Consider the following 23,109-nt stretch of genomic DNA (forward strand, 5'->3'; position numbering starts at 1 on the left):
AGAGAGAGAGAGAGAGAGAGAGAGAGAGAGTCAGTTTTGGGGGGATAGAAGTTTTGAGTCCCTCTTTAGTTTGCAACCATGCATGTCAAGACACTAAAGAAACCGGCCCCCTTTTCTCTTTCTTCCTCAATCTCAGTCTCCTCTAAAATTCATTATCTTTTATTGGTGTGATGAAAGAGGACTACTGGGCTGAAAGAGAGGGATTCTGTCTTCAAACAGACCGCCCCGCAGGAGACAGAATGCACAGCGGCACTTTGAAACTCTATAGGCATACACACACACACACACACGCCTTTGCTCTTTACTGCATAAACAAACACATATTCTCACTTCAGAGCAAAAAAATTAATAAAACTCTAGATCTTCTCGTTTTTTTCATTCAAGAAATAATATTTTTAGATATGACACAGTAACAAAACAACTGAAAGAACAGTAATTTTGGCCCTATCCTAATTAACAGAGATGGACTGAGCATGTTCAGCCTTTTAGCATGAATGCTAATCACATACAAAGACTCACATTCCTTCACTCTCTGTTCAGCTGTCCATTCAATTAACCTTTGGAGCTTCCTAACTGCCCCCCTTATACACACATCAGAGTTGGAACACCCACTCCCCTCCCTTCCCATGGTACACACCACAGGGTGCCCACTCCATCTTTCAGAAACAGTCTCCCCCAGTATGAAGTGAGCACACCCAAAGCTCCACAAGCTAATGGAAAAACCAGGGCTGTAATTCCCTCTTCTTATATCTTTGGATTTTTAATTGCTTACTTCTAGAAGTCCTGCATAAAACGTAATTCTTTTTACACTTTTTCAATGCGCTAAATCATTTGTCGACTCTATAAATCAAGAATTTTGAAGACAACACAGATGCATCACAGTCTTAGGAAATAACAACTATAGAGGTCATCTATTGCTTGCACTTAAAAGTAAAGTGTCAGTTTCGTGCCACTACTGACACCAAATAGAATCACAAAAATAAAATTGTCTACATCCACCCCGCTCCCATCTTCCGCTGTTTGGCCAGACCATCTAAGAACAACAAAGTTTACACTCTTTGGAAAGTCAGCCAAAGACTGGCTTAATTTAATTTGTCTCTGCACATTAACCTGGGGTAAAAGAAAGTAAAATGTACTCGCCTCACCTATACACTATAGTAAAACTTGTACAAACTGACAGAGACTGTTCTGTATTCAACTCTATTTTCTACATTTATAAAACACATCAAGTTAGACATAAAGAAAGCACTATTCCTGAAGGTAATGAATTTCCTAAAGGTCACATCAAAAGTTGATTTTTATACTAACTGTCTGGCTTTATATCATTTGTGAAAATATGTTTTGTAATATATGACATTCCACACATAAGTTTAACAAGCAAGCAATGGTACTCACATCTCTGCAGTGAGGCACGATACCACCAGCAGGCATCCCCCTTTGCACACGCTGTGGCAAAAGATGTCCATGTCCTGTGGCTGATGTGGGCGTCGTGGGCTGCATGCTAGCATTGCGGTATGCTCCCACAGTCAGAGGACCCAGTTTGGTCACAGAGGGATTGGGGTCAAAATGACGTAACGGCTTGGTGTTGTTGAAAGAGTATGGTTCTGGACCCATACCAGCTGTGGTGGTCTTGTTTAGTTGCAGCTGTGAGGGTTTTCCCTGTGCCTGCATTAGGAGATTGAGGCTACTGGGTGGCTGGTTGGATGTGATGGCCTTGAACAGCTGACTAGACATTGCAGGTGCTTGATTATTTTGCGAGTTGAAAAGATGTCCTTGTGTGGGAGGTTGCGTTCCTGGTTGGCATTGCCCAGCTGGACTGGGGTGTTTATCTGGTCGGTAAGGAGGTGATGGTCGAGTGTTGTTTGATGTTGGGGCAACACCAGGAAGATAACTTGCCTGAGAACCTTGGATTGAAGTGCAGGAAACTCCTGGTGGGGCATTTCCAGACAGAATGCTGTTCTGGGGGCTGAAAGGGGGCTGAGCAATTGCTGGGCTGGCTAGCTTTTCTGGCCTGTAGGGTGGTGATGGTCCGGTGGATGGGGCTGGAGCCATGCTAGAGATTAGAGAACTCTGGGGGCTCTGAATATTTCCTGCTGGGCTGAAGGGCTGCTGATGAGGTGATGAGTTAGGCAGTTTATCCCCTGGTCGGTAAGGTGGAGAGGGACCAGCCCAAGAAGTACTCTGTTGGCCCAATCCAGACAACCCCGACTGTGCAGATGGGGGACCTGCACTGTTGTTGGAATGATGCTTACTATTCGATGCCATCTGCTGAAGCTGTTGGGCCCGGGACACCTCATGCCAGTTGGATCCAGCCCGGCTTGATAAGGCGGCAGAAAGCATGGGTGATCGTGCTTGATTTTGCCCTTGTGAAGAGGAGGAGGACAGGGGTGATGCTGAGAGTGGAGACGGAACTGGTTTGGAAGGATGTGGTAGGGTATATGGTGCCCCAGCAGGACTTGGACCAACTTGAGGAGACCCAGCTTGAGAGAAACCAGGGGACTGAGTGAGGTGGGCCTCCAGGTGTGACTGTCTCTGTGGAGACCTTTTGGGGGTGCCATTACCTTCTGGGTGGACAAAACCTCCAGCTGTACTTGCCTGGTCATCACTTTCTTTTCCTAAGATCTTCTCAATGTCAAGCTCTGGTAAAGAAGGATCGGGGTTCTTTGTAAGTTCATCCAAAAGCTCCTGCAGCTCTTGTTCCACTGAAGGAGTGGCTGAACTCCCATTTGGGTTGAAGTTACTTGTCAAGCCCCCTGAGCCTCCCCCGGTGCCTGGTGTTGATCCAGGACTAGCATTTGGGGGTACGGAATATGGAGAGCCCAAATTATTGTTGTTGCTGTTCAGTCGATTAGCGTCCAGAACACCCCCCTGGATGCCCATTCCAGAAGGGAATGGGGGCTGAGGGTAGCTGGGGCCCATGGCCAGGGTGACATCTTCCAGACATAGTCGTTTGCCACCTCCCTGGGTCATAGACGTGTCAGAGACCCTGTTTAGTGATGCAGAGCTCTCGACAGCACCAGTCAATTTCCTCTTCAGAGATCCTGGCAGCTGTGGAGACACAGAGAGACACAGCCTTGTTATCACAGCAAGTTGCTTCAAGGAAAACAGAATGGTGACCTTCAAAAAAAAAAAAAAACACACAGAAGATTGCTAACCAGAATTGTTTAATGTTATGCGACAACATTTACTAAGAGTCCAAATCTGGACATTCATTCACGTTTCTCAAGTATTTATTTAGTTTTTTGGCAACAAATTGATTGTTACCACAAGCTGACTGCTCTGTTACTGCCCACAAATGGTCTGTAGGGATCTCAAGGCTCTATCTTTCAAACAATACCACTATGAATGCCTGTTTCCAAAATGGGCTTTTTTGGGTCTGAGCCTTCCAAGGGCCCAGCTGTTGTCCAATGGTGCCAAAAGTGGGATCATTCAGCAGACCGTTTCCATTAGTGCGTGGGTCAGCACCCTGAACGCCTTCTCTCTTACCCCATCCTCCCCAATTCTAGCCCTATGGAGAGCCCTCTTAGCGGATTAAGACTAAAGAGCCGCCAATCAAAAGCGCCTCATTCACATTCAGAATGAAGATGTTTGTAAACTTGCAAATCACATTATATAAAAGACAGAGCCTGGGCATTTTTTAGATGTGTGGCCTCCAAGGGACTCCTACTATTAAAGTAAAGCACTGAATGAAACTTAAAACAGAATGCTAGTAAACTAAAATAATAAGTGTTCATTCTGGTCTTACAAAATAAACAAGAAAAATCATGTATTAGCAGTTTCAATTCATGAGAGCAACACATTTTTAGCCTTTTTCTTTATCGTTTAAGAGACTAGTGGACTCCCAAAAGAGAGGTACAAAAAGACAGAGAGAGTAAGAGAAAGAGAGAGAGAGGAGATGACTGGAAAGACAGTGTCTTGGTGGATTTTAGTCCCAGTGCAGCTAGAAATCCTGTGTGTTCCATGGCACTTTTAACCTTATAGAAAAATTGAGAAAGAATGAGATAGAGAGACGAATGAAGAGAGACCTCCAAGAAATGGATTCTTGATGGGATGAATAATTTACTGTAACATTCCAGCTGCAGAAGAATGTGCAGTATTTTTTCATTCTTGTATCTTCTTCTACATTCTCTCTATCTTATGAGGATCCTGACACCATTATCCATTTTTAAGCTCTTTCTCAGACTTGTAAAAGCCATTGGGAAAACCATGACAGAATACTGCCTTGTACATATCATATAGAAAAAAACATTCTTGACAGCTCCCTACATTGCATCTGCCTAGATACGATACAGGAATATATAAACACTACACCTCACACCCCCTTCCCAAGAAGCTGGTTTGTGGACACTGCTAGTCCACTTCCTACAAAAGCACTCTTTCTTCCTTTCTCTTCCTTTATCCCCCCATTCCCCACCCCCTTTTTATCTAAGAGGTTTTCCACATAGATTCCTCTCTGACTAGAACAATGGAACTCTGGAGACACACCTTCCCCGGCATTGCCAAGCTGTCTGCGCAGTCCACCCTGCCGTGCATGTGTGTGTGTGACGAAAAGGAAGAGTGTCTGTGCATGTGTAACAGAATATGAATTAATGCAGCCTTCATTTTAGAGCCTGTATTCTCACTGACACACACACACACACACACACACACACACAATTCTCTCTCTAATGGATGCCAATTCCACCATGAGTAAACACATCAATACAGACACATCGACTGTCTCTCTCCCTCTCTCTCTCTCTGCTGGAGGGACGCCTTTCATTCGGTAGCGATCGGATTTGTCCCATTATGACTGACACAGCCATCTGTCAGCACAGAGCGCTGGCAAGAGAGAGAGAGAGGGAGCAGACCTATCATCCACACTGCTGTCTGTATTCCTCATAATTATGGCTGGTAAGGCATACATCTGATTGCATTGTTCTGATTCTCATTAAAGCTGCACTGAACACACACACACACACACACACACACACAATCACACATATACACACATGCAGGATGCTAAACAAACAGAATGGTACCGTGATGAGAGGGGATTAGTAAATTAGTGCAGTCTGAGTGTGTGTAATGGTAGATTTCAATAATTGGGTTGATGGATTTGGTGGGTATTGAGATTAAAATAAAAAGCATCAAATAGTACCAGAGACCAAAGTGTCAATTAGAACAATAGTAAAAATACAACAGCCACCATCACCAATACTAAGAATTATCAATAAAATACTACCTTAATCAATAAAAACCAATAAAAACTACAAAAATGCATGCTAGTATGTTTATTGGACTGCATACCATGTCAAAACCATGATTAACATTGGATGCATGAATGACATTCAGTTCCATTAGCAGTACTAGCACCTGTAATGCATACTGTACTCAAACATTCTCAAAGAGTTCACAGCATTACTTATTCAGTGGCACAGCAACATCACCACAGAACCTACAGTGTGACCAGCGTAGCCCAATTTAAAAGAATGAATTCAGTTTGATTCACTAAAAAGAATCAGCTCATTAGAGTCATTCGTTATGTAGTGAATCAATAATATAGAACTCAACCAGTGTAGTCGGGATTAATGCACTTCATGTTCTTAATAACCATGAATGGAATATATCTCCTTTCTATTTGTATTTTTACATCAACATGGTACAAGATTTTCCTATGTAAATCAATGTGATAAACAAGTTAGGTCAAAAGTAATCAAAAAGTAATCTGCTTATAGAACAAAAGTGTGTAATGTAATGGATTACAAACTAACCCTAACTGGAATCAGTAACGGATTACAATTAGTAAATTATCTCTCCAGCTTAAAATGCATTTATGCTGTATCTAATAAAAAAAACTATCTAAAATTAGTACTGATTAGCAGAAAGAGGCACTAGAATTTACTCATGTTCTTATACTCTAACTACTTAGAATTCCTGGTTTAACTACTTAATATCCTAGTGTGTTCAAATTATTTGTTGTCTATTGTAAATAACAGGTCTGCGTAGGGTTCTTTCTAGGCTATTATATTTGTTTCTTCATCCTTCATTCCTCTTGCGTCTGGACCTGGCTGTCATGTCCACACACACAGCTTTCCGTGACGGCTGCTATCGATCCACCTCTGCAATGGCTGATTATTCAACCACTGTGTCCCTGTCTGTGCAGTCATCTGAAACGATCAATGATTCAGAAGCTTTTGGACTCTTCACAGATGCCAAGACAAAGTTATGGAATCTTTGACACATTATTATCTTAAATGACTCACTCAGTAATTCAAATGACTGGCAAAATGACTATTCATAAAAAAGTTCGTTTAACTTCAACCACCACCATTAATCAACTAACCGGATTTTACAGACTAACAAAGTTCAAAATAATTGAAGTAATGTTCACTGTACCATTATTACTGAATGTGTAGTTAGAGTAATTAGAAAAATATTAATTCAACTCAGTTCAGAAGAGCCAAAATATACTCACTTTTGGCTTGTGGAGAGCAGAAGGTTATCTGAGCAATGATTAAGAGGAAGATTTTGAAGAAAGCTACTTCTACTCATACGTTTCACTCAGGGCCGTCCTTAGCTAATGCGGGTCCCAGTGCAAGGTAGGGAGCGGGGCCCCCCTCGGTCTGTTCACAATCACGTTTTGGGGGGGGGGAATTGCCCCTAAGGGCGGCACTGGTTTCGCTGTTCAAAGAGGGTAATTAAGGACAGTCCCTCTTGTTAGAGAACACAGGATGAGGAGTGCGTGTGCAAGAGGAAGAAAGATAGAGATACAGAGTAGGGCAGAGGGAGGGGTCTGTGCCAAGAGAAACAGAATGGGAGGGGTCTGGAGACACTTTTTGCGCATATAAACAGAGTTTCGTCTCATAGACCAACATAAACACGCCTAATGTGTGTGTATATGTGTGTGTGTGTGTGCGCTGGAAAACACATAGTCAACCTCTCATACACTCACAAAGACAAACACCCTCAAAGAGGTGCTGAGAAAGAAGTACTTTACTGATCCCTGTGGGACAGTTAAACCCAAAAATGTCATTGTTTAGTCAACTTTCTTTCCTCTGTGGAACACAAAAGGTGAATTTTTGATTAATATCTTGGCCACTCTCTTTTCAAAATAATGAAAGTTAATGAGGATTGGGGCTGCCAGGTTCTAAAAGGTAAAAAAAGCACCATAAAAGCATCATAAAAATAGCCAACACAACTTATGTGCTAATATTTCAATCCTAATATCATACGATAACTTTGTGTGAGAAACAGACTGGCATTTAAGATGTTATTCACTGAAAATGTTGTTATCTGCACTTGCTGTCCTTGGCACATTAATAACTTCACAAGAGAATAATGTCTAGTTTGTTCTTTTAAGTCAGATGTTTTCAATTAATCATTTGATACAATTGGAGAGGACGATTATTTGTGAATAATGACTTAAATTTCAGTCTGCTCCTCACATAATTGCTATCACATGACTTGGAATGAGAGTGTGCCATTTGTATCACTTTAAGGAAACTTTAAGGAAACTAGTCCCAGTTCTCATTCACTTCCATTATACACACTACTGTTTTAAAAGTTCGGGGGCTGTATGATTTTATAATGTTTATAAAGTCTAGCAAAAGCTGCATTTATTTAATAAAAACAGTAATATTGTGAAATATTACAATTTATTTTTTATTTAATTAATTAATAATTTAATTAAATTTTTTTAATTTATAATATTTATTTCTATTTTAATATATTATTTTTATTATATCTTCAGTTTTACGTGACCCTTTAAAAGTCATTTTAATATGCTCATTTGGTGATTAAGAAACATTTATTATTATTATCAATCTTGAAAACAGTTCAAGATTGCCTAATATTTTTTAAGGATTTATTTTTCATCATTTGATGACTGAAAGTTTAAATAACAGCATTCATATGAATTTATCAAATTTAAATTAAAATTTTAAAAAATAAATTTTTTGTAAGATTATGAATGTCTTTACTACGATGTTTGATTAATTTAAAGCATCCTTGTTGAATAAAACGAATAATTAAAAAGAAAAAAAAAAAACGTACTGACCCCAAACGTTTGGACAACAGTGTGGAAAAGACAGATCAGGATATTCCTCAAACAATCAGTTTGAGTCGCACAGAAAAAGAAAGTCATACAGGTTTAGAACAACATTAAGGTAAATTATACAACTAACATTTCAGTACATAATGAGAGAATTTTCATTCGGCACAAACTATTCCTTTAATCGCAAAACAGTGCTAGTGTGAAATGTAAAAGTCACAAATACTCAGGGAGCAAAGTAAGACTTTTAGCATGAAATATGATGAGACACTTAGAGGATAGAGTGTTTTAAAGCAGTAAAAGCTAGGAGAGGTGGGACGGGGTGAAAGAAAACCCCTCCTTTCTGAATAAGCCATCTCCAAAAAATCAGTGTGCTTGTGTGACAGGGAGGGGAAAGGAAAACAAGCGACTTCCCAGCGAAAGTAAACGAGCTGGTGCATATTTACACACAGGCGAACAAGAGAGCAAACACCCGCATGCACACTGAGGTAGTAGCCCTGCTGAGATTAAAAGAGCAAGCTTTCTTCATTTATCTCTTTTCCCACTGCACTCTTTTTCTCTTTTCCTCTCTCCCTCCTTCCTTCCCTGTGGCATGTAATGGTATGCCAATCATCATTACTGTTTCCATTGTTGTGCCCTTAATTACCGCTGCCTCTGCGATGCCACTGTCATCTAGATATGCTAATAAACAAAGAATAGCCCGGCAGCCATGCACCACTGCATTAGTGTGAGCGTGCGCCGTGAGTATGTGTGTGTTGGTGTCTTCTGCTCGGCTCTGGTGATGCTTTCTGCCTCAAACTCTGTCTTTTGCGGCACGAGCACAAACGCTCATCTCACAAACAGGATGACCTTGCAGATAAGCATTTGTTCAGACGTGACCCGTCTAGTTACATACATGTTAACTAAGAAAATATATTACTAGGTATTTTTGTTACTGTATTAATGATAGTTTGTCAAGTGAAGAGTAGTGTAAAAAGTTATATTCATTTATATTTGCATTAGACAGATGCTTTTGTATAAAGTGACCTACAGTGCAGTCAAGGTTGCAAGGCCATGGTCTACTGCCTGAGCTATACAGTAGCAGATATACTATCATCTACTAATCAATAAAACTAGTCAGCAACAATAGACAATGAAAAGCAGTCCACATGAAGCTGGAAATATATTATGGCTTGATTAGTAATTCAACAAAACAAAGAGAAATGGAACTATTCTCGCAACTCTCTGCTAATAAGCTGAGGTTAAAAGGATCATACTGATTTTGTTGAGTCTCTTAAACGGAGGCAAAATTTGAATATATTTTTTGTTCTATATTGGGGATAATAATATCTCAGCTATTGGTGTATTGCACCTATTTTTGTATTTTAATCCTCAAACTATCCTGTGTTGAAACATCATATATTCTATAGAAATGTAGAAGGAGAATAACTGCATTGCACTTATTGAAATATATACATACAGTACCATTCAAAAGTCTGGGGTCAATGCGATCTTGAAAGTTTATTGGGACATTTTATGCTCATCAAAATTGTATTTATTAAATCAAAATTGCAGTAAAAACAGTAATGTTGTGAAATATTATTGAAATGTTCTATTTTTATATATTTAAAAATGCCATTTATTCTTGTGAAAGCTGAATTTTCAGCAGCCATTACTCCAGTATTCAGTGTCACATGATTCTTCAGAAATCAATCTAATATGCTAATTTTGTGCTCAAGCTAAATGTCTAAATTAAAGAGATGGATTAAAGCTAAATTATCAATGTTAAAAACAGTTGTGCCATTTAATACTTTGTGGAAACATCGTTTTCAGAACTCTTTGATGAATAGTAAGTTCCATAGAACAGCATTTATTTGAAATATAAATATTTAGTAACATTATAAATGTCTTTACTTAATGCTTTCTTGCTGAATACAAGTATTTAAAAATACCTTACTGACCCCAAACTTTTGAACAGTAGTGTAACTACTACATTTTCAGTAAAACATGAGTGTATATGAATTGTCAAAGTGCATTTCTTAAAGGGGTCATATGATGCTGCTAAAAAGAACATTATTTTGTGTATTTGGTGTAATGAAATGTGTTTATGCGGTTTACCTTAAAATCACATCTTACTATTGTCATTTAGGCAGACATTTTCCTACCTAAAGTGACTAACAGCACATTTACTGCAGGGATTCTTCCCTTTGGAGCAGCCCAAGGTTAAGTTCCTCACTCAAGGGCACACTGGTGATGGGGGATCCCAATAATTCTGCACTTCATGAGCCACTAACCGACAGATTACTAGCCCAGATCTTCAATCTTAAAGCCACCAGCATCCCCGTAACACACAGAAACCCACACTGCTGTTCAAATCTTAATTAGGAAGCAATAATTGTGTGGATAATTGAATAAGGAGATCAACTGATTACAATTTATGTGCCGTCATTTATCTTGAATATAATCTAAACACTAAAGTGTGACTGATTTAGCAACTGTCTCACCATTTGATTGAGTATTACACCTTATTATGATAATTATATCATACATTTAATGTATTTGTTGCCCATTTGGAATCCCTATTCCCACTGCCATATGCCAACTACGTATATACATTATATCTTTAAATCTTAGCTATAAATGACAGTGTAGAATCTGTATGTATAAATAGGCCAGCCTGGATGCATAACAAACCATGTTTTGTACAAACAGCTTTGTTCATACATCATTTATAAGTGCAGTATGTATATCTGTACAAATAACATATATTATAAGCTTGACGCCTTAAATGTATTTTAAGTATGTACAGTATGACTGTGTTAACTTAACACACATAATGTGTGTGTCCAGATGTGTAACGACAGGTGGGGTAGGTTTCAGACAGGATAAAGAGGATTAGGAGAGCGGGGAGTGAGCCCTTCCCCAACACCCCAGAGAGCAAGAGCCAGAGACACAGAGATAAAGAGCAAATCACAGCTAAAACAAAGAAAGACAAACAGTAATTCGTTTTTAATCTGTCAACCATGTAGATCACATCCAAAACAATGTCTAACAAGTGAACTAATCGGCCCAAATAAAGACATTTTCACCCCTCTCACACAATAGCACCTTAAAATAATACAGTCCTACATCCTTGATATTGATTAGTCAAGAAAGACTATGGTCTGCCTACAGATATTGAATGTATGACCAAATCACACTCTGCTCATTGGGTTCATTTGTCGTTCACTCACACCAGTGAGAAAAAAGTCAGCGTCTACATATTACATACTTGAAATGAGCATGCAGCAGCAGTAGGGCGACACATATCGTACAAGCTCATGTGAGAGAAGAAGTCCTTGAATTCTCATCAGGAGGAAGAGAGAGTGAGATTTAGATAACTGGGGCACTTTTATTCTGAGTCATTGCTTGTTTTTCTTTCCTTTCTTGATGTTTGTTTGTGCGACTGTGATGTTTTTCCGGTTTTGATTTCAGTAAATGACGAGCAACAAGTAACAGAGAGCTCAGACTGAGGGAATACCCTAAACGCACTTTCCGCTCACTTTTTCCACATCGTTTTTAATGCATATCTTTGTCGTGATTTCCAGTGAAAATGACTAAATATTCTAAACAAGATCCATTCACTTGATAGGTGACATTGCATGAGATGTACTATAAATAAATAAATAAATAAACAACAAAAAACAGCAACAAAAAAAAAACTTAAAATATATTTTTTGAATATCTTTGACATATATTCCAGACAAAAACATAATTTTTAAAAAATGATAGTTATTGTTAAATTCACCTGATAAGCAACACTACTTAAGATATAAATTGCAATTTTTATTGAGGATCTCATCTTGACATTTTCCAGTAAAATCATTTTTAGAAGAAAAAGAAAAGCAAGACTGCATAACATTACCAAAAAATGCCAAATAACCTGCAAATAAATAAATTTATGAAATCTCTGACATTTAAAGTAATAATTTTAGAAGATAAAATCATCTTTTTACCCTTAAAATATTAAGGCTTAAAACAACTTTTTAAAAGCATAAGTGAAAAAACAATTGGAAAAATGTTCATGTAATGCAATATCTAAAAAGTCTTAATATTCAATAACACAGTGTTGTTTATTAGGTGAATAATCTTGTTTATTATGTAAAAAGATGTTTCACTGAAAAACAAGACTCATTAAAACACGAACATTTTCCAGTTCAAACACATTGACACCAAATCAAGCGGTTCCATCTGTTATTTTTCTCTAAGAAAAGCCTGAGTGTGATTTAATTCACTTATTGATACAGAATAACAATCCTAATCACAGAGCTAGAGCGATGAACACACACACAAACAGTCTCTGAGCGCAGAGTGCCGGAAGGTCTGAGCGCTCTGTGCTGTGTTCAATGAATGTCAATGAACTTGTGAGGAGTGAGCGAGCGAGCGAGTGAGAGGAGAGAGACAGATGCACAGCCTTTTCATAGCGAAAGATAAACGCAGGACAAAGACAAAAGGAAACGGAGAGAAAAGAAATGCAAGACAGCCCATCTTTGTTTGGATATGCGTGCGTGTAGGCACATCTGTGTTCGCACAGATAGGAAGTGTTCATTCAGTGATTTTTTTTTACTGCATTTGTTTGTCATCTTGACCAGACGCACAGTGATCCCAGTTGTCTTTCTCAGCCCGTTTTAACGTCCATCCGAGCACTTTTATTAATAAAACAAGAGAGAGATAGAGTGTGTGTGTGGCTATATATAAGAGCAGCTGCAGGGTAGGGCTAATTTAGCAGCTCTGCTAGTCTCACTGGACACTCCAGCTGCGTCAAAGCAACGAGACACACGCTCGCTCACACACACTTTTTCCTGAGACTGAGGGGTTTGATATTGACCACACATGAAGATGAGACCTAACACAGCTACAAACATGTACTATAGATACTATTAGATTAGATAACCCAAAAGCTGAAAAATTTCAGGCAGTATACAGATGTAGGAAAGCAATCGGAATAATTTTCCCAATTAGATTCAGATTCAGTTTGATTCAATTGTTTGTCATTTAGGTAGGCTATATTTTAGATATAATGTTCATTTGTGTTCTGTTAATGCTATAAATCATGCATTGCAGCATTTCAGACTGATTCTATTCCTTTAACTCAAACAGTATACTTAGGCACTAGCTACGCCAAGGTCATGGGTTCGATTCCCAGGGAATGCATGAACTTTGAATGAAAGTGTCTGCGTCCGTATGAATTTAATCTGATAATTCATCTTTTTGAACTATTCATTAAAAGAACCAGCTCATTTATGGAATTGTTCTACTCTGGTCAAGCTCTATGTTTTTGATTCACTAAAATGAATCGACTCATAAGATTCGGACTACACTGGTTGTGCTGCAAGTTTTGCAAGATTTCTTTTGCTGTAGCGCTGGAGATTCAGCAGCAATTCTGAGCGAGTCTGTGTTTTGACATATAATTGTGGTCAGCTAGACACAGACTGTGTTTCTGTAATCAGTTCAATTGCATTCGCCACCGGCACACAGCGTATATGTACAGTAAATATGAAGGGATCAATACTTAAAATAAAAATATCAATTTTTCCTCACTGATTCACTCTGCTAAAAGGCTGTGTACCAGTGTTAACCCTCTGACATTTTGACCTCGTCACCCTGTAATCCAAAAATCTCCACCAATCCCCTCTCTCGCTGCCTCTACAGTAGCGCTTCATCCTCTGACTCACACACACAGAGTTTATCCCCCTGAGCAGGAGAGAAAGAGCAAATAGACTTAAAGAAAGATACTCAGTTTTGTATGTCTTCCTCAGATAAGAAAAGGCTTAGAGAGAATCAACTCGCCAAATCTTCAGAATCTAGTCTCCAAAACACACAAAGGAAAGAGAGAGAAGGAGAGAGAGAGAGAGAGAGAGAGAGAGAAGGAGGAACAGAAGGAGTGAACAGATACTGTATTCATTTCACACTTGTCAGCTGCGAGAGCAGAATCAAAATGAATACAAGGCTGAATGAAGAATGACAGACAATCTGAAAACAGAAAGAGAGAGAGAGAGAGACAGAGAGGATGGAAAGGGAGGGGCAACTGCTGATCCTGCTGGAGAAAAAAGGAACACACTCTTCCAAAATAATAAGCAACCTACCATTCATATTCAGAAGGTAACAAAAGCCATACTTTCATGGTTTCCCATTTTTATCATTTTATGTTTTTCCTGAGGTCTACTTAGAATGATAATCAAGGTTTTATTAACTTTTTTTTTTTTTGGCTGCCGTGCCTTTAAGACTTCTATGGAAAAACTTTTAGGGGTAAAAATAAGAAATAATAACCTTAAAAATAAATAAAACAGACATGGAGACTTTTCTTCTTTACTATTTCCTTTTTATTTAACAGTGACTCGTGGGTCAAGTTTCTGAGCATGGTTGACATCTACATTTTGGCAGTTATGGGTTGACGAATCAGATCAACATTAGAAGGCTGCAGAAGTTTAAATAATATAACTAAAGCTGCATCCTATACAACTTACATTTTAGAAGGGTCATGCTCTCTCAAAATGAACAATGTTTTGGGTCATTAAGATTCAATTCCTCACCAAGGCTGCATTTTTAGATCAAAAATAAAATAAAAAAACAGTAATATTGTGAAATATTATTAAAACTGAAGTCAAACTGACCCCAAAACTTTTAAACGGCAGTGTATGTGTAACAAGATGGAAAAATATGGTACTATGTTGTTATCCTTATTCAGCAAATATGTGAACACTAAACACATGCGAAACTGAACAGTAAAAATGTCAAAAGTTAAAGGTCATGACCTTTTGAACTCCATAATGAGCTACTACACCAAATGCTCTCATTCACAAATGGTAGTAAGTGTATTCAGGCATACAACAGAGCGTTTTTAGTGAGTGTGTGTATGTGTGTCTATGCCCAGCTGCTTTACTGTAAGCCCAGCCCTCAGGGAAGGCCCCTTGAGTGTGACTGCCCACCCCTACCTCTGTCTCTATCCCTCTCTCTCTCTCTTCCTGCAGTAATGGTTTAATGACAGATTACAGAGCCTCTGAGGGCTGAATGGAAGAGTAATAAAATAAATGGCTTTGTAAGGGCCCTTCCCCCACAGAGAGCAGACCACCGCTGAACTCTACAGTCTAGAGGATCCCTGCAGGACTGCCCAATATCTACAAACCTGTGCAGATAAGGACACAAATGCATATGTCTCTTTCTCGTTTTCTTCAAACTCGTTCAAATGGATAGACCTGTTAATATCTTTTATGTCTCATATATCAGTTCATATTGCACTTCCGGATCCATTTTCATAATCCGCCAACTGTCCACCAACTCTCAGCCTTAGAAATTCAATTCTCTTCAGCCTCAATCCTTTTAGAAAAGTACTAAAGGGTATCATTGTATTACCACGTTTTTTTTTTTTTTTTTACCGAGATACCTTGGCACTACTATGTTTTTTTGTATATGATATATGGTAATATCATGTTTCTGGAAACAATACCAGGACAGTACTATGTTTTGGATATATATACCATGATATTACCATGGCTATTCTTGGAAGAACCAAAAAACATGATATATGTAAAGATGGTAATCATTCATAGCCATAATACATACACACACACACACAGACACTGTTTATTCCAGATGTCAGGATATTAGCAGGGCGGATCGGCTTGACCGGAGGAAACTCCCTTTCATAAAGACCTCATTCATGCCCCTGAAACACTATAGGGCAGGGTGGTTGCGTGTGTGTGTTATATCATTCACAGCCAACAAAGTGCACACATGCACAATATATTAGCATGTAAACACATACAGACACTGAAAACTGATGTATATTCACACTTTAACCCACCCAAGAGTCCCCTTCAGGGGAAAAATAATAAAAGAAGAAATAAAGAGGAGAAAAAGAGAGCGAAACAGGTGACTTACATAATCACTTTAATACTATTTCCGTTTTCATTGCTAAAAGCTCAATCTACCATTCACCTGCCTTTTGATCTGCTATCATACTGTGTTCACCCATCAGGTGCCAAGCTGCTAATCGGCATTACGACCGTCTGCATGATCTGGGACAGGAAGAGACGTATGAGATGTGTTATGAAAGTGTCCCGTGTTTAGTGGCTAACGGCATTTAGGTAGAACAATGCAGACACTCCTCTCTAATGTTGCATAAACACACTAACCTGAACTAACCTGCACTGAGCCAATTACAGTAGCCTGTATGTGTCAGTGTGTGTGTGTGTGTGTCCAGAACAGGTGTACGTCTGGCTTAATCTCCTGTGCGGTTGAAGCCAGTGTCACGCCATGATCAAAAGACAGCATTGAAATAAGGGTAAAAAGACTTTCTCTCTCTCTCTCTCTCTCTCTCAGACAAGCTTGAGCACAAACTCATTTGCTGCATGGCTGGAAAATGGACGGCGATATTGCCAAGAAGTGAAAAGGCAGGGGTGAGCGAAAAAGACAGAGACGCTGAGACTGAGTGTCTTTTGTTTGATGAAGTCCCACCTGTAGCTCTACGGCCAGCGAGACGCAGCTGCTCTCCTTTCCCATTCCTCTCTTTGTTTCTGTCCATCATCCCAGACTCTTCCTCTGCTTATTGATCCCTTCTGCAACCCCTATTCTTATCGTTTTCAGTTTTTGGGAGTGTAGTCCTATAAGCAGTTCTTTTTTTATAGAAGCTTGGTTCCGCCTCAGAGTAATAAAAACAATACAATTTTAAAAGTTAATTGCAAATTTACATCTCACAATTGTGAGCTTATTTTTTATAATAGCAAGAAATACATTTGCAATTGCATGAAATTAACTCACTTTATTTTTTGCAATCGAGACTTTCTCGTACTTGCAACTTCATGTTACAATCGCAACTTTATTTTTCACAATTGCGAATTTGCTTATTATATTTGCGACTTTATTTCTTGTAATTGTGCCTTTATTTCTCTTAATTGGGACTATGTCCCTCATTATTGCTAAATTACTTCTTGTCTTGTGCATTTATTTTTCATAACTGTGACTTTGCTCCTTTTAATGGCAACTTCACATCTTGCAAGTATGCCTTAATTTCTCATAATTGCGACTTTGTCCCTCATTATTGCAACTTTATTTCTTGCAATTGTGCCTTTATTTCTCATAACTGCAACCTCTTGCTGTTGTCTAATAATTATGCATTTTTTTGCTATTCTAAACTTTTTTTTTATTCTATGGAGGAAATTGCCTTCAATTTTTTTTATGTTAACAAAGTCAGTAACTTTTTCTAAATCATCATTTAAATATTTTACTAAATTCACTTCTCCAAAAAGCAACTGAATCCCTGAGCAAGTTAGAAATGGACATGCAAAAACATTCTTTTGGGATTTTTCATCTATAATAAGATTTGACAGATGTTAAACAGAAGTAACCTGAGGTTACTTGGTGACCGGTTTGGATCGGTAGACTAGACCGTCACACCACTGACGCAAACCGTCTTGCTTGTGCGTCATGTGTGCCAGGACTATCAGCAGACTTCTTTACCTTTTTACCATGAGTCCCTGGAGTCTGTTTGCGATGGATTATGCTGTTCTGTGCATATGTCTCTGTGTGTGTATAAAGAGAATGAGAAAGTGAGAGAGTGAGAGGGAAACATCACTGTAATAGCAGGCACACTGTCCTGACCTCACTTACAGAGACTGTCAAATGTACACACAGACGCGCACACACACACAGTGTTCCCGTCTGTTCCGACCTTCACTGAATTCTCGTCATTCATGATGTCACAGGCTCAATGCTTCCAACGTAAGCCTTCTTAGTCAGCCTTCGTTTATATTTGAGAGAGATTCATTGAAACTGACAAACACCACGTGTTTTGATATGGCTATGTTCAAATACTGTATCTTACAAAACTACGGTGAATATAACTGCAGTAGAGCTGCACCTTTTTAAACAAAGTTTGTATGCTACAATTGAAACAAGCACTCTTATAGAGAAAACGTTAATACAGGGTTAAATCTTTGCCATAATTTATCACACTACCTTTTATTAGAGCTAGGTGGTGGCAAAAGTAGTTTAAATAGGCAGAAACAATTAAATATTGGCCAATAAATATCCAATATACGAAATTATTAGAAATACATTTGCAATTGGATTTAAAAAAAAAAAACTCTCGTAATTGCAACTGTCACAATTCCGACTTTATTTCTCATAATTACAAATTGTTTTCTCGTAATAACTGGATGAACAATTGGGTGAAAATCTCACTTTATTATAACTTAAAACTTCTCGTATATGCAACTGTCAAAATTGTGACTTGATTTCTCATAATTGCAGCTTTGCTTGTTGTAACTGTGACTTTTTTCATGCAATTACTATTTTTTTCTCAAAATAACTACAGTAGGGATGCATTGATATTGGAGTTTGAAAGCTACTTTTAATGGGTGACAGCCAATACTATAAAACTATACATTTTCATAAAAAGAAAAGAAAATTAAAATGCACTAAAAAGCTAGCATGCTACAAGTAAAACAAAAGCGCTTTTAAAGGGGCAAATTTGCTAGATGATGGCAAAAGTAGTCTAAATATTAAAACAGGCAGGGAAAAAAATCAATATCAGGCCAACATATCCAATATCGGCAGGTACTTGTAAATTCTGATGCTTATACTCACCCCAGATACACATTCACACACATCTTACAGACTTTTAAAAGATTTACACTTCTCAGGAGTGTTGGAACGCAGGTTTATGGGTGAAAACATGGCTCAGGGGACACTTTCACTGGGAGACAGATCAAACACAGACACACAAGCGGCCGCTCAATGCCTCTTACAGGAACCTGGATATACATTAACAGATACATGAGCACATACAAAGAGAACACACCCGCCAAACAAAATGTGTCCTGATCAGAGGCATGCAGTAGCACTGTGAGTGTGTGTGCATGTCTGATTGTTTCCGACAGGCAGGAGAGATGAGAAGTGGCAACCATGTGCACATATGTATGTGTGGCGCTTTGGAAATAGGTCAGCTTAGGCTGGGTTTAGTGGCACTAGGCCCAGCTCAAGCAGAGAAGAGCCCTGGGGCTCAAACACACACACACGCACATACGTGTACAAATACACACACACACACCTCCCTTCCAGCAAAGACAAAGACGTACAGGCTTATTCCACCAATCTACACAAAAGAACTCAAAAGGAAATGCAGATCCAACATATACACACAAAGAAATAATGGATTTTACATGCTGAAGACTGTTCAGTGTTAATCTCGCCAATTAAAGTTACAGACGGAAAAAAACGTTAGTCAATGATAACAAAATTAAACAAAAATGCACATTAAGATAATTAAGCTGTTTAAATAATAAAAAAAAACAATGCAGTAATTCAAATTATTTTTTTATTTAAACAGTCAGAGTAAAATCGACCAAAATACAAAAATAACAAATATGTCATGACAAAATATTGACTACATTTAAATGATATTTCCTCAAAAGAAAAAAAAATCTGTAAAACAAAAACCAAGGCTGTTTAATTATAAAGATTACTTAATTATAATGTCTATATTATTGACCACGGGAGCAGCTATGAGCTCAGTTACACTGTGATGGTCTGAACACAAAATACACACAAACACACAAGCGCTCTAATTACCAGTGCATGGCCAGTCTTCTGAATGTGAGGAAAATAACACTAATGAGCTTCACCTCACTGTGACATTAACACAACCTGCTGTCTGCCATCACACACACGCTTGTGCTCATAACTCATAAACACACACCTATAAATCAACAGGACGGTTATACAGACAATCATAAAACGCATTAGCGCTCACACACACACAGGCACGCTAAACATCATAAATCTTTATTCCTACAAACATTAACCTAAGTAACCACATTTAATCCGAAGATGAAAACACACTGCGTGCAAGTGCCTTTTAAAAGTGTCCACGAGAGAGCTTTAGACTGTGAGGATAGAATGTAAAGAGAGGAGCAGATGAACAGACAGTGAGATGATAAATGAAGGTAAGTAGTGAAGGATGGAGAAAAAAGAGGAAGTGCTTGTGTCTGTTGTACCGGCTGCCCTTACACCATTACTAAGGGGATCTCCCAACGGACACACTCACACACACACACACACACACACACACACACACACACACTCAGAGTCAAACAAAGGACAACAGGAACAAAGTGTGAGAGAAAGACAGAGAGAGAAAGAGAAGGTAGGTGTGAGGTTTAGTAACAAAAGTACATACACACATATGTCTTGAAAAAAAACTCTTTTGTTCATGTAAACGAAACCACATAAAGGGATAGTTCACCTTAAAATGAAAGTTCATCATAGCATTTATTCACCCAAATGTACTTCCAAACCCATAAGTCTATCTTTTCTTTAGAGGAACATGAAAGGAGATGTTTTGAAGAATGTTAACTCTGCACTCTTCAATACAATTAAAGTGAATGGAGACTGTTGCCGTCAAACTCCAAACTCAAAAAAAAAAAAAAAACTGAAATCACCCGTGTATAATTTTCCAAGTCTTCTAAATCATATAGCATCTTTGTGTATGATGCAGACTGAAATCATATAGACTTTAATCATATAGACTATAGACTCATTTTATGAGTTTTATTGTGCTTTTTTTTGTGTGGATATTTTGATGTTCTTATATATATAATCTGATAATATATAAAATGTATAAAAGTGTGTTAAAAGTTACCAAAGGAGCCAGGATTCCATAAAATAAAATAATGAAATAAAATATGTACACCTGTCGACAGACAGTGTTCCTATTTACTTTAACTGTATTGAGGCATGAGTTAAACTCAAAAAAAAAAAAAAACTGAAATCACCCGTGTATAATTTTCCAAGTCTTCTAAATCATATAGCATCTTTGTGTATGATGCAGACTGAAATCATATAGACTCTAATCATATAGACTATAGACTCATTTTATGAGTTTTATTGTGCTTTTTTTTTGTGGATATTTTGATGTTCTTATATATATAATCTGATAATATATAAAATGTATAAAAGTGTGTTAAAAGTTACCAAAGGAGCCAGGATTCCATAAAATAAAATAATGAAATAAAATATGTACACCTGTCGACAGCTTCTGTTCCTATTTACTTTAACTGTATTGAGGCATGAGTTTCTGCAAAGTATCTTAATTTGTTGAACAGAGAAAAACGTCATAACGGTTTATGGGGGTGAGCAAATAATGAATTTTTCCCTCTCTTGTGATCTGAAGAAAATATTCTGTTAAACTGCTGCAACCAAATGAGCTTATTAGACGAATACGTTTCCTTTTTAGTCCAAGAGGATGCTTTTCAAAAGACTTCGGCAGAAAAAAAACCCTGCAAAACTCACCCACATACATATGAACAAACAAATGAAAACTACCAAACAGAGCGGTTGTTTGTGTGCGTGAGTGAAAAAGTGAGAAAAAAAGAAAAAAGAAAAAGAGAACTACGAGCAGGAATTCTGCACCCAAGGTTCACCAAATCCTAGTCCAGCCAACGAGAGAGCGGAGGGAATAAAAGCGGTGCAAATTGCCTGAGTTAGTGCTGGAACACACACACACACACACACACACACACACAGAATCACTGGCTGTCTTGCTGGTCTCAGCCATCCTGTGCTGGTTGTTAACGCAGTATTAATATTCATGTCGAGGGCTGCTGCTGTCAGTGAGGCAGTTTTAAATGAACACTCCGACCTTGATCCAATCCATGGGGTCTCTCCTTATCCAATACAAGAATGTAACTTCAAGGCCTCCCTCTCTCTCTCGTTCTTTTTCTCTTTCTCAACACACACTTTTCCTCCATTTTTCCCTCTCCTAACCTCTCCCCCTTTCACCCCTTCTTTCCTGATTATGCAGACTTGGAGCTGGTGCGTGTGTGTGTCTCCAATCTCCGCTTGATTTTGCTCACAGACTAGAACGGATCTGCCTTGATAAAGATGGCTGTTCAGAAAGAGCCACAGAGGGATTCAGATTACCTTGATCTCACTCTCTCAGTTTCTTTCTCCTTCTCGGTTTTTGTTGATGAGGTGGGTGTGATACATTTTTAAACCTGATATTGAGAGAGAAGAACAAAAACCCCGACTTCTCCCAGTTCTGTAGTGAAACGAATCTGAACACTGTATGTGAAAAGCAACATACAAATACACACTTGACTGGGAATATCTGTTCCATTGTGTTATTATTTGGGGTAGCTTGATCTAATCATGTTTTGTAAGATCTAACTTACCCAACAAGACTCTCTTTGCTATGACAGTAGAGAAACTTGTAACACGAGCGCAGGCGACGCTGAGAATGCAACACATACTTGTACTATGAATTACACTCTGACATGGAAAGCAACAACACATGAAATCAATCTTGCATAGCTGGAAGCGTCTGTTTTCACACTCTTACGCAGAGTATGGCTAAATTCAGAATAGCATTGCATATCTTTATGCCAGCAACAGTAAGAGCAGTATACTAGTATGCTATTCTGAATTCAGCCAATGTTTCAGGCTTAAGGATAAAAAAAGGCTTGAATGAGTTGAGTAGCTTACTTAACTTAGCTACAAGCTCATTTTTCCTGCAAGCTGTCATGTATTGAGGCAAAATATTTCATATTATTATCAACTGATTCCAAGTATGATTAGCTTTTAGTGTAGCTGCTTTGAAAGAGTGATGGGCTACATGTGTTTGGGTCAGGTTTTGCCTAAATTGTGAAAACCAAAAGCCTCTAAAAGAATCGAAGGAACCAGCTAACGGTTGGCTACAAACTATGCAGAAAGGTTTGTGTACAGGTTAGTTGTAGTGACAGAAAATACTGTCAGCTCACTATTAAAGCAACAGAAATCATTGGAAAGCCCCCATAGTGTGTATGTGTGAGACCGTGAGCCACAGCAGAAACAGTCTCTAAATGGATAACAGTCCAGACAGAGAGTGACAGCTGCACAAAGCTTGTTCTTTCTCATTCCACACACACACTTGAGTAGACAGTTGTCCTCTGCGGTTAAGGTGCATCCCTCCATTCCTCACTTAGCCGTCCACCTCAGAAGCCTCCTGTCTCTTTATCTCTGCAGGCTAAATAATTGGACCGGCATTAGTTGGGTCGGCCTGCTCTAGAGCACTCAGATCAATG

General features: G+C 38.5%; 1 protein-coding gene across 1 annotated transcript in view; it reads right to left on the bottom strand.

The window, feature by feature from the left end:
- Positions 1 to 1,317: 1,317 nt before the first annotated feature.
- Positions 1,318 to 23,109, bottom strand: part of LOC107750629 (mastermind-like domain-containing protein 1) — a 40,229-nt gene continuing 18,437 nt past the window's right edge. Inside the window, exon 2 of the mRNA XM_016566117.1 lies at positions 1,318 to 3,048. Coding sequence (XP_016421603.1) covers positions 1,318 to 3,048 — 1,731 coding nt within the window. The remainder of the gene's footprint in view (positions 3,049 to 23,109) is intronic.

This window comes from Sinocyclocheilus rhinocerous, unplaced genomic scaffold (assembly GCF_001515625.1).
Source record: "Sinocyclocheilus rhinocerous isolate Xijiao unplaced genomic scaffold, SAMN03320098_v1.1 scaffold19, whole genome shotgun sequence".
NCBI classification, from domain to species: Eukaryota; Metazoa; Chordata; class Actinopteri; order Cypriniformes; family Cyprinidae; genus Sinocyclocheilus; species Sinocyclocheilus rhinocerous.